The sequence below is a fragment of the Erpetoichthys calabaricus genome, chromosome 15 (assembly GCF_900747795.2).
Source record: "Erpetoichthys calabaricus chromosome 15, fErpCal1.3, whole genome shotgun sequence".
In the NCBI taxonomy this organism is placed as follows: domain Eukaryota; kingdom Metazoa; phylum Chordata; class Cladistia; order Polypteriformes; family Polypteridae; genus Erpetoichthys; species Erpetoichthys calabaricus.
In genome coordinates, this window is record NC_041408.2 from 89,343,155 (window position 1) to 89,355,809 (window position 12,655).

Consider the following 12,655-nt stretch of genomic DNA (forward strand, 5'->3'; position numbering starts at 1 on the left):
GCGCCTCTCTTCCGTGCTCTGGGGGTCTGAGAATGGTATAAAATGCCAGCGCCTGAGCAGGTAGTGGCTATCGCCTGGCACATTCAATGACATGACTGCTGTTAGAGATAAATTGTACAGGATAAAAACCTGGAATGAATATTAAAAAAAAAGTCTGTAAAGACTCCAGGAAACGAATAATAAATTAACAAAATTCATAAATCATGACATTTGCTTGCAGAGACAAACTAAAACAAAGAATCTTTATAAATCAAGAATTTATTTAAAAAAAGCAAAAGGAAGCACAAAAAAAACCAGGAAAATGGTGAAAAAGGCCCCAAAAAATCCAATAACAGAAGTGAAAAATCCGGAACCAGAAAATATCGAAAGAAGGCCAAACTTACAGAACTCCAAGCATCAGCTCTCAATGATCCACAGCTGGGACTCTCACTGAGCTCCGTAAACAGGCAGGGGCGGAGTCAGCAGCAGTGATGTCAGAATGGCCCCGCCTCCTGAGGCATCACCCACAAAAACACAAAGGAATGGAGGAACATTGAAAGACAGAGGACACAAATAAGAAGTAATAAGTAAATGTAACAGAAAATACGTACAAAAACAATAATTCAGAAACAACAATTAAACAGAAAACAGATACAAGCCAGGGAATAAACCCTGGAAAAAAAAAAATTAGCAAATACTGCATGGGCATCATGCCAGTTCTTTATGGCGTTGTCTCTCTTCAGTCAACAGCATATGCCGTGATTACGCCTGAAGCACTTCAAGCTGACAGATGTTACAAAGTAAAAATTTCAGGCTGTGGGGTCCGCCGCCACATCATCGTAAAAAAGTATCAGCTCAGCTCAGATGGCATGTTGTCGGGGGAATGCAGCACTGTGCCATGCTTTACATGAATTTACAGAGGGGTTGTAAAGAATCATTCTAAGAAGGAGCAAATGAAGAAAAAAAAAAATTCATAATGACAGACAGGTTACGGCACGTTGTAATGCCACAAGACGAGGAACCTCTTCAGAGTATGCCAGGTGGCACCCAGGAATGAATGCCAGCAACAACGCCAATTCCTTCTGCAGCACATTTTCGTACACAAAGTAGCTCAACATAGCAGATAACACATGAGCTTTACGGCAATGAAGTAGAAAAATTAAACAACAACTAATCAGACTGGGCTTGTGGCTACTGGGATGTCAAACTTGACGACTGGGGTCGCCCGTCAGGTCGTCCAAGGATGTTCAATTATACAACTAAAAATCACAGGGGATGACAAATAATACGACGGCCTGATGATTTTCCAGTACGATTTCACATTTGTAAAGCATCGCGTGCTTCTCCCCCCACCATTTTTAATTTTGAGAGTCTGCCCTCGTGAGAAGCCTTTACAAGTACGAGTTCAGCTGCAGTCGCGGCCCAATTTGTTTTTTTTTCCATTTTGTTGTGGAGCATAAAACATCCAACAGACGAGCGTCCCTTTAGTTTGCAAGGTCTGAAACGCGCCAGTGTCATGTACGCTACGTTGTACTTCCGGGTGGATGCTGATTGGCTGTCGGCTCGCGCACACGGAGCCCACTCCCATGACTGTGACGGTTTCATTTAGTCGCTGGGTATGTCAGACTTAGGGTTACACGGTAAACCGGTACCGAAAAAGTAAGAAAACACGATTTTAAAAATGGTACGGTACGATACGGGCATTTCATTAATTTGGGTAGCGGAAGTAAATGCAAGTTTTCAAACACCTCGTACGACTGTAGTTTGATTTTAATGAAAGTATTGTGAAAAGATCAGACAGACATGACACCAGATGTCCACAAAGACACGCTTTTAATCACAGTTCTTCAACACGATACACACGGGTTCCTTAACCACCCACAATGCTCCCAGTCCATTTCCACTCTTTTTTCTTCTCTTCTGCCGCCTTCACTCCTTCACACACAAGCTCGGTCTTCTTCTTCCCGACTCCGGCTCATTTGATGGAGTGAGGCGGCCCCTTTTATACTTCACCCGGATGTGCTCCTGGTGATCTTCTGACGGCACTTCCTGGTGTGGCGGAAGTGCCACATGAGCACCTGGAAGCACTCTGGGTCTGCCTGGAATCTCCTCCAGCAGCTGGAAGTGCTGCAGTTCAGGGCTCCATAATCCTCCGGGCTCCACGGGCCCCAACAGGGTTGAGCTTCTAAGCGCTGACCCCGTGGCCCCCCATGCAGACCAGGACGGCTGCCCTCTCGTGGCCCAAGGAAGGTATTGTCCCTCTCCCGAGTCCTTCCAGGTGTCCTGGCTGGGCAGAATCCCCAGCAGTCCGCCACGGGTATTAAGTTGAGCTCAGACCACCAAGGGGGTCCAAACTTCTCTTCAAACATTGTGTGACTCAACTTCAGGGCTCCTCTATTGGTAATTCCACCCCAAGTCGAGGGTTGGCGCTGTTGCCTACTGCTTCTTCTCCTCCTCCTCCTTCTCTCTTCCAGCATCAGTGGACGTCACTTCTGGGTCACGGTCCCCTGACCCCGCCTCTTCCGCTCTGGCTTCCTCTTAAGAGGGTTTCACTGTCATCTCCAGTCAGTTCGTGATTTGCCTCTCGTCAGACATTGCTCGCTATTTTTTTGTAAATTTTCATTGCTTTTTACATCAGATATACGGGGTTTGCCATCAAGGTGCCCAAATTCTTTATAAACTTTGGGTGTTTTTTTTCTTACAATTGTGGTCGGTTTGTCGGTCTCTCATCAGCACACAGAACTTTCTTCCCACTCACTTCAGAACCACCCTTCCCTTGCGTCTTCTGCCGAGATGCCCTCTGCGATTTTTTTCTTTCCGCTTTCTCTCCCATGAAGCTATGACTGGTGAAGCACCCGGGCACAGATGTTGTCTGCATAGCCTCTCCAATGTCACCCACTGTAGCCTGTAACTCCTTCAGAGTTTTGTCTCATGGTGGCCTCCTCCTTTTGTTGTCGTCACCTTCAGTTTTTCTGGATGGTCTGCTCTAGATGATTTCCAACTGTTTCCACACTTTTCCCATTTCTTCATGATTCATTTCACAGAATATTTAGTGCCTTGTGTTTCTCATGGAGTTTCTTACTCGGTTCCTTTGCCTCCATGGTGTACAGTAGGTTAGACCTTCCATACTGTCTGACCATGATTTGGACCTTTCTGATACAACCAATGGAAACTCCAGAGAAGTGACTTCTAAAACCAACAGGCTTCACCTGTGATGGTCTTATTCAAGGGGGTGAACACGTATGAGACCAGTTCATTTGTTGTTTCAAATTTGCCATTAATTCAGCCCACTTTGCAAACATCACTTTGACGTTAAAGAGTCTTCTTCTGCTCATCAGTGCCACATCATCAGCAGCAGCATTCCTCGGTCTGAGGATCTCTTCCTCTCATTCGGCCCACAATTGGTGACTTTCCTCATGTGTGGTGAAGCCAATTCTGGAGACAGTGCGCCAACTAAATACGTGAGGGATGAACGGAGCTGGACCTACAGTACGTTGGTGCCAAGGTTAGCAGCTCTATGTTCACGTCGCTCTCTTTTCTCCTCATTGACTGCCAGCCAAGTGACCTCGAAGGCAAGTCGGAAACTATGGACATGCTTATGCCAGTCTAATCTATCGGAAGACGTTCTTCATTTGATCTTTGTATCTCTGTTTTGGAGCGCCAATGAAAGCTCTCCATAGCATACTTGCTTCGGGATGCGGGTGTCAGGGCGCCGAATGACATGGCCAAGCCAGCGCAGTCGATGAGAGAAGATCTGAGACTCTCTGCTGGCTACAGTTGCATTGTTGGGTTACTTGATCCTGCCATTGAATACCAAGGATCGTCTGAGGTTTCTGTTGTTGGACACACTTGAGCGGTATCATGTCTTTCTGGTATAAGGTCCACGTCTCTCACCGGTACAAGAGTCTGCTCTCAAACTATTCTTGTTCATTATATACTTCTACCTCATGAAGCACATCCTTACATTTCTTATAAAGAGTCTGAATTAGGACAGCTTATGCGAATTTGTATTTTGGTGTCTGCAAAAATGATTTCTGTCCCTTTCCCACTCCTAGACTGCTCAAGTTTCATTATGTTGCAAATATGGAATCTAAAAATATTTAAAGTGCTAGAATTTATGTTTGCAAGCAAGCAAGCAACACAAACAGCTCAAACATAACAGCATTCAAAATTCTACATATACTTTACAGTTATTAACAGTAAAAATGACAGCCTAAGTTTACCACTGCTGTGTGGTGCGACACATTTAAAACGGCTCTGGAGAAAGCAAATGTCTTTAAATGTCACTCACCTGTATGCCGTGGAAGTGAATGTGAAACACAAAGGAGGGGTGCGGCTTCTCTTGAACTTCACTAGAAAGCGAGCGGGCCGCGGCGTCTTCTTTTGTTCTTTTTCAGGGATGACAGCATCATTAGAAGACTCTGGATGAGAACAGGCCATTCAGCCCAACAAAGCTCGCCAGTCCTGTCCACTTATTTCTTCCAAAAAAACATCAAGTCGAGTTATGAAAGTCCCTAAAGTCTTGCTGTCCACCACACTACTTGGTCGCTTATTCCAAGTGTCTATTGTGCTTTGTGTGAAGAAAAACTTCCTAATGTTTGTGTGAAATTTACCCTAAAGTTTCCAACTGTGTCCCCATGTTCTTGATGAACTCATTTTAAAGTCACCGTCTCGATCCACTGCACTAATTCCCTTCATAATTTTAAACACTTCAGTCAGGTCTCCTCTTAATTTTCTTTACAGTTTAATTTATTTTGCTTAAACTGTAAAGGTTCAGCTCTTTTAATCTTTCCTCATCACTCATCCCCTGTAGCCCTGGACTCAGCCTAGTCGCTCTTCACTGGACTTTCTCTAGTGCTGTAATGTCTTTTCTGTAGCCTGGAGACCAAAACTGCACTCTGGACTCCAGATGAGGCCTCACCAGTGTGTTATAAAGCTTGAGCAGAACCTCCTGTGACTTGTACTCCACACATCAAGGCGCTATATAACCTGACATTCTGTTAGCCTTCTTCATGGCTTCTGAACACTGTCTGGAAGTCCACTATGACTCCTAAATCCTAGCATTGTTCCACCTTTGGCAGGTAGAATGGGCCTGTCTTTATTGTAATCACCAGGTTGACCTTTAGTGATTTTTGCTGAAAAAAAGAAATGGTGTGATGTGCCATTATGGGCTAAACTTTATCTTAATTATAGACTGTTAGCTGGCAAATGTCATCCCCATTATACAGGAGTGGGCAAAAGTAGGCTGTTCGTGTGGAAAAAGACATGCAGGTTATGATTATTCCAACAAACTCAGAACTGTAAACCTAATTTTGTATAAAAAAGGCGATGCTAGTAATTACAGACCAGTAACGTTGTTGGGGGAGTCTCACAGTTTTATTTCTTTTCAGCTTTAACACGTTAACAATACAAAGAGAAGAACGTTGAAGAACGTGAAACTCTCAACTCCACTTTTTGTTTTCTATTTACTCAAAAGTCCGACCTTTGTAAAAGTAGCCAGCTTCAAACACACAAAACAGGAAATGCTAGCAGGCAGAACGTAGAGAAGCTAAACTAACAAAAAAGAAAAAGTAAAAGCCAAATTATACAAAGGCAACTCAATGATCATCTGCACTTTGAGTTGTGTTTGTGTAAATGTAGAGACATGGAGTGTCTGTGGTCACAGAGCTAAACTTAAAAAAGAAATGGTGAGGCGGCCTTCTGCTGTTAGGCACCTCAAATCTGGAATAGCTGACTGACAGAAATTTGCCAGGCTAATATGGTGGAGCACTTTAAAAAAACTGCTAAACATTCATTATTTTAACATGGCGCTCTCAGAGCTTCATTTTAGTGTCACCTTGATACTCCGTATATGCATTTAATTATCAATATCATTCCTGATGGCTCCACAATCTGTACTCACCCCTACTTTCTCTGTTGTTCTTTTTCCAGTTTTTTATGGTGGCGTCCTGCGCCATCACCACCTGATCAGGGCACCGTGCTCTTCCTACATGGATGGATTGAAGGCCAGAGGTCCACATGACCAGCATCTTCTAATGCTTTCAAGTGAAGCCTGAAAACCCTGAGGACTGATTGAGATTATTCATGTTTGGTAGTGTGGAAAGCCTACCCCCGGACACAGACAGACAGACAGCAGAATGTCCAAAACACACTTCTTTATTTTCTTACAGCACCACAATGCCTTCCTCCACCAAGTTGTTCTTCTTTCTCTTCCTTTTTTTCGACCTCCTCACCCATCTCCTCACAAGCTTCGTCGCCTTCCTCCCAACTCTGGCTCAGCTTCTGGAGGGAGGTGGTCCCTTATATACCGACCCGGATGAGCTCCAGGTGGAAGTGTCAAGAGAGCCCCTGGAAGCACTCCGGGTGCCCCTGGGAATTCTTCCGATGGCAGCCACACCAGGAAGTGCTGCCATCCAGGACCTCACAGCTGTCTGGGCGCCCCCTGGCGGTGGCCACGTCCTCCGGTAGGGTTAAGCGTCCCAGCTCTGGTCCAGTGGCCCATAAGCAGACCCGGGCGGCTGCCCCATTGTGACCCAGGGGAGGTATTGTCCATCACGGGAACCATCCAGTGTAGGGTCCCCATCCATCTGGGACAGTAGAATGCCTAGGGGGGGCTGGCTGGGTGGTCTCGTGGCCTCAGAACCCCTGCAGATTGTTTTTTTTTTTCTGTCCTCTTTGCCATCAGACCTTACTTTATTCTTTGTTAATTGGTATTGCCCAATTTTATAATTCACTTTTTCTTTCCTCATCTTGTGAAGCACTTTGAGCTCCATGATTTGTATGAAAACATGCAATAGAAGTAAATGCTGTTGTTGACCCTGATCAGTCAGGTTGTCTTGTTGTTTTTGTAGGAATGCACATGGCTGCTCCAATCTCTGTCAGAACCAAACAAAAGCAGCAAGATGAAATTGTATACCAGGGGGCAAAATCCATGGAGGTCTTTATACATCAAGACATGGAGGAGTGTTTAACAAATGGATTGAGAAGAGCAAAACTAGTCAGACAAGTCTCAAGTATGAAGAAGAAGCTGGATACAATACAATTTATTTTTTTATAGCCCAAAATCACACAAGAAGTGCCACAATGGGCTGACTGCCTCTTGACAGCTCCCCAGCCTTGACTCTCTAAGAAGACAAGTGATAAACTCCCAAGACAAGGATGCCTGTCCATGTCCACTACTGACGACAACACTGAGCAAGTCTGCATCACGATTCTGACAAATCAATTAGGATTTTGGCCCCCCGGTACGCCTTCACCTCATTAAAAGCAGACCACTGCTCGCTGTTCTTCTTTGGTGTAAATGGAGAGTGGATCGGCCAGGTTTACTCCTAGAAAACAACAAGAGAAACTGAATGACCAAGGTTGGAAACTTTCCCACTGACTTACTCTCTTGAGTTTTAAGAGGAGTCGGGTTTCTAGTGGTCATTTTTTGGACTTTCTAAAATTGCCCAGCACATTACTCCCCTGATACAATTTTTACAAAGATTTGAACAAAAACCACGGAAACATTTCAAAGTTGAAATTACCTTCATGATTCTACTATTGGATGACTTGTTCAAAATGCGGAGGGGCCTGAGCCAAGAAATTTGTGATTACCATCTACCACCTTAGTTTAATTAGACACTGGTCTCTATTGACTAACACAGACACATCAAAATAAAAATAATTAAGAAACATTTTTGCTTTTATTACATATTTTCAAAGAATAATATATTGGAAAACTGTAAACAGATTTATAAAAGATAAAAATGACGGTCATGTATATTTATGCAAGGCCCATCAATCACAACGCATTCTGCAGGACTCAAGCAGCATGTGCATTTTTTTCCAATTTTCCTAGCAGGAAGCATATGTTTAATTGGTTTAAAGAGCAAACTACATACGGATACATCTGTTTTAGGCAAGTACTTCAGAAATGTTTCAAGAATGATGTGATGAAAAGCATCCAAAACGGGGAATGAATGCAAAGGGTAAAGGAACCTGCAATCGAGATAACAGCAATTTAAAAAGCGCACTGCAAAAACAGATGGCAATTGAAGCATGGGGTTCTCGGGTTGAACGCTGACAGTAACAAACAGTGAGATTCAAGGACCGAGACAAAGAACACAACCTCCCTGCTGACGACACTGAGGCTCCTGAATTACAACTCAGTTGTAAAATACAATAAGCCACTGACTGACAGCTCGGTACCCAGGCCTGCATTACGGAGCGTCTTGAAAAAGCAACTCCAAATCATCCATTTCCGCTGAACTTGTGCTTTCTGCCATTTTAACATTGGCAGGGGTCTCTTGGGATCCTCCAGAAATTTTGGCAGGGGCCTCTCTCTTCACGTCTTTGCCATTAAGTAAACTTTGGCTTTCTGCAAAGTACTGATTTGGATGGTTCAGAGAGAAGTTGCAATCATCCACCTGAGGTGAGAAAAAAAAATACAAAGCAGTGAGGAATTGCAATGGAAAACGCGGTGACACTTTCAAAAATATGACGTCTACAATTACCAGGCAGAAAAGGTCCTCATGTTAAGGAAGGCTGTCATACAGTCTGCAATTCAACTCTTTTTCCAATGTTATAGATAGATAAAGTTTCTATATGATAGATATTTTAGTATAGTTGGCAGGATAGATAGATAGATACATTTCTATATGATCGATAAAGTTTCTATATGATAGATATTTTAGTATAGTCAGCAAGACAGACAGACAGTTTATTAATCCCAAGGGGAAATTCACATATTGCTATGAATCCTTCTCTCCATTTAATCTAATTGGGAGCTGAGCCTGCCCTGGAGGCACTGGGTGCAAAGCAGGATCCAAACCCCTGTTTCAAAGTTGTTTCTCTTTGAATTTGTAAAGACGTGCCGTTAGGTACTCTACTGACTTGGTGAAGCTGTCAAATGTGTGCCACATGATGGTTTGGCCTCACATGTTCCTGCCAAGATACAGTGGACTGAGAAAATTCACTTTTTTCACATTTTGTTATGTTGCAGCCTTATGATCATTTAAATTCATTTTTTACTTCATCAAGCAATACTGAACATCTCTGTCACACACGTGCGCTTAGCGGTCAGCCAAAGGGTCCAATTCAGGTAGAAAAAGGGTTGGTGATAAGCATTAATGCCTTTTCTCTTCTTCCTACAGACCTACAGAAGAATAACTCAATCGTTCCTAAAACGTCCGTCCCGTCCTGACGACCTCACTTCGGATCTCCTGCCGCCTCAATATAAAAGACCTCCATTAACTCATCTTCATTGTCTTTTGTTATTTTACAGTTTTAAAGACAGGTGTCAGTCTTAAAGGACTACTCGACTTCTACAATATACGGAGAGGATCCCCAAATCTTTTTATGTCTCCTTTTGCCTTATTACACATTACAGAATGACATAACATAAATAGGACCTTGTTAACTTTTTCAAAGTATTTAAAAATAAACTGAAATACAGAGAGATACACTATTCTGTTGGTTGGGGGGGAGGGAAGAGCAGCAATTTCACGTTGGATGTTTTCCTTCAAATCTTCCACAGTTCCAACAGACCTTTCCCTTGAGCAGACCCCAAAGGAAGAAGTTTGCTGGTGTCAGATCCGGCAACCGTGGTAGCCAAAGCCCCTTTGAAATTACCCTGTTGCCAAAGAACTGAATTTCTGCCATGCCAATGTGTGACGCGTTTCTCCATCTTGCTAGAAGTAACCGTCAGTTAACTCGCGATGATCCAGTTGATTCTGACATCGCTTAAACAAACTGGTGACCCAATAGGATCGCAACATGAAGACGCACTGCTCGATACTGTACACCATCATCCTGTTGAGAAGTTGAGTGACCGAGTGAAGGGGTACGGGTGGTGTGCACCCTTGAAGTTGCAAACAGAGATTAAACATCACAATGGCTGTCCGGCACCTACCTCATCGCTGTGATGCAGGGGCATCCAGCTTGTTTGAAGCTCCATATACCTAGGAGCACATTGCACGTTGTTTCGTCCTAGCGAGAGCTATTACAGAATATTCGGGGCTTCTTTCGAGTGAATCTCCCTGTCTGACATTGCCTAAATATTCACACCCTTTACTCAGCACTTTGTTGAAATACCTTTGGCAGTGATAACTGGAGTCTCCTCAAATTTGACATGAGATGCTGGAATTGGGGAATTTTCAGTATTATTTTCTCTCTACAGATCCTCCTAGGCTCCATCAGGCTGGTTGGAGACCATCAGTGGATGGCTGTTTTCAGGTTTCTACAGATTGGGTTCAGGTCTGGGATCTGGGTGGGCCAATCAAGGACATTCAGAGTTATCCCTAAGCCACTCCAGCGTTGTCTTTGCCTTGTGACTAGGATCTTTGTCCTGTTGGAAGGAGAACCTTCAACCCACTCTGAGGTCCAGAGTTCTTCATAGTAGGCTCTCAGTAAGGATATCTCTGTTCTTTGCTCCATTCAATTCAGCTTTCCTTTGACCCTGACTAGTCTCCAAGTCCCTGCCATTAAAAAAAAAAACAACCCCACAGCATGAATCTGTCACCACCATACTTCTCCACTAGAATGGTACTATGCTGCAAGTGATGAGCACTGTCTGGTTTCCTCCAGACATGATGCTTACAACTGAGGCCCAATAATTCAATATTGGTTTCATCCAAAAATATATATTATATATATATGTGATACCCAAAGATATCACATCCTAGTGAGCTGAACGACTTCCGTCCTGTCGCTCTGACGTCACATGTCATGAAGACCATGGAGTGGCTGCTATCTATCTATCTCATCAAGCCAGAGAACCTTGCTTCTCTCAGTCTGAAAGACCTTTAGGTGCCTTTTTGCAAACTCCAAGCTGCCTTCCATCAGGACACTCTGCCATAAAGCCCACATAATGATGACAGAAACTACCAAAAAGGAATAGCAGACTCAGCACAGGTTCTCTGGAGCTTAAGCAGAGTGGCCATCAGGTCCTTGGTCACCCCCTCTTACCAAGGGTCTTCTCCCATCAACTGCTCAGTTTGGCTGAGTGGTAAGCTGTGGAAAGAGTTGTGGTTGTCTTAAACGTATTCCATTTAGGAATTACGGAGGCCACTATGCTCTTGGAAACTTTCAATACTGCAGAAATGTTATATAGCCTTTCCCAGGTCCATGCCTCGACACAATCCGGTCTCTAAGATCTGTAGGAAGTTCCTTTAACCTCATGGTTTCTTTTTTCTTCTGATGCACACTGTCAGCTGTTGGCTCTTCCATAGACAGGTGTGTGCCTTTCTTATTCTGTCCAATTAAATGAACTGAATACAAGTGGACTTCTGACAAGGTGTGAAAACACACCAATGGGATGCACCTGAGCCAAAGTTTAAATGTCATAGCAAAGGGTCTTAATATTTATGTCAATAATAGATTTCAGTTTTTAATTTTCAACTAATTAATTCCAACTTGCCAACCATTTTTAAAAACCCATCATTCTGGGATACTGAGTGTTGCTTGAGGTAGGAAATCTGCCTGAATACTTTCTGAAGGCTCTGTACCAGTGGATAGACAAGATACAACCTTCTATTTTCTAAAACATATTTTTCTTGGCAGTTGGTGCATAACCCAGTAGCGAGAGCCTTAATGGGAGACCCCATCTGGTAACAGCACACACACCATGGTGATTTAGTGTGACCAATCACTTTAGCAGCATGTTTTGGAATGTGGACAGAAACAAGAGACTCTCCAGAACCCACAGGAACAACAGAGTGACATGCAAATCTCAGACAGAAAGCACAGTCCAATGGCTGTTAAGAGGCAATGCTGCTTGCTGTGCCACCATGCAAGACATAATACAGGGCCCTCCGTAATATTTGGGACGAAGACACATTTTTCCTTGATGTCCCCCTCTTCTTCCTAGATTAACATTACAAATCAAACAATTCAGATGTGATTAAAGTGAACACTTCAGACTTTCATTGATGGGGATTTCCATACATTTCAGTCACGTGACACTTTGACTACACAGTCCCCCAGTGTTTGGGACACAGCAATGGCAGGTCTATTTAGGACTTTGCTGCAATATCCCTTACATGCAGTGACTGCTTGAAGTGATTCAATGACATCACCAGGTGCTGACGATCTTCTCTGGTGATGCTCTGCCAAGCCTCTAATGCAGCCATCTTCAGCTTCTGCTTGTTTTGGGGGTCTTGTTGCCTTAAGTTTTCTCTTCTGCATAAGGAAGGCCTGCTCAATTGGATTGAAATCGGGTGACTGGCTTGGCCATTCCAGAATCTTCCATTTTGTAGCTTTGACAAATTCTTGTGCTGCCTCAGCAGTGTGCTTGCATCATTATCTTGATGGAGGATGAAGCGCCGTCCACTGAGTTTGCAGACATTTACTGGAACTTGAGCAGATCAGATATTTCTATACACCTCAGAATTCATTTTGCCACTTCTGTTAGCAGTTCATCAATGAAGATAATTAATAATAATAATTCTTTGCATTTATATACCGCTTTTCTCACTACTCAAAGTGCTTAGCAATTGCAGGTGAAGGGCCTTGCTCAAGGGCCCGACAGAGCCGAGTCCCTGTTGGCATTTACGGGATTCGAACCGGCAACCTTCCGATTGCCAGTGCAGATCCCTAGCCTCAGAGCCACCACTCCGCCGGGTCCTGTGGCAGCCATACATGCCCAAGCCATAACACCCCCAGCACCATACAGTATTTAACAGATGAGGTGGTCGGC

General features: G+C 43.8%; 1 protein-coding gene across 1 annotated transcript in view; it reads right to left on the bottom strand.

The window, feature by feature from the left end:
- Positions 1 to 7,645: 7,645 nt before the first annotated feature.
- prim2 (DNA primase subunit 2) overlaps positions 7,646 to 12,655 on the bottom strand; it is a 447,314-nt gene continuing 442,304 nt past the window's right edge. The window contains exon 14 of the mRNA XM_028820502.2: positions 7,646 to 8,387. Within this exon, the coding sequence (XP_028676335.1) occupies positions 8,181 to 8,387 (207 nt within the window). The 3' untranslated portion in view covers positions 7,646 to 8,180. The remainder of the gene's footprint in view (positions 8,388 to 12,655) is intronic.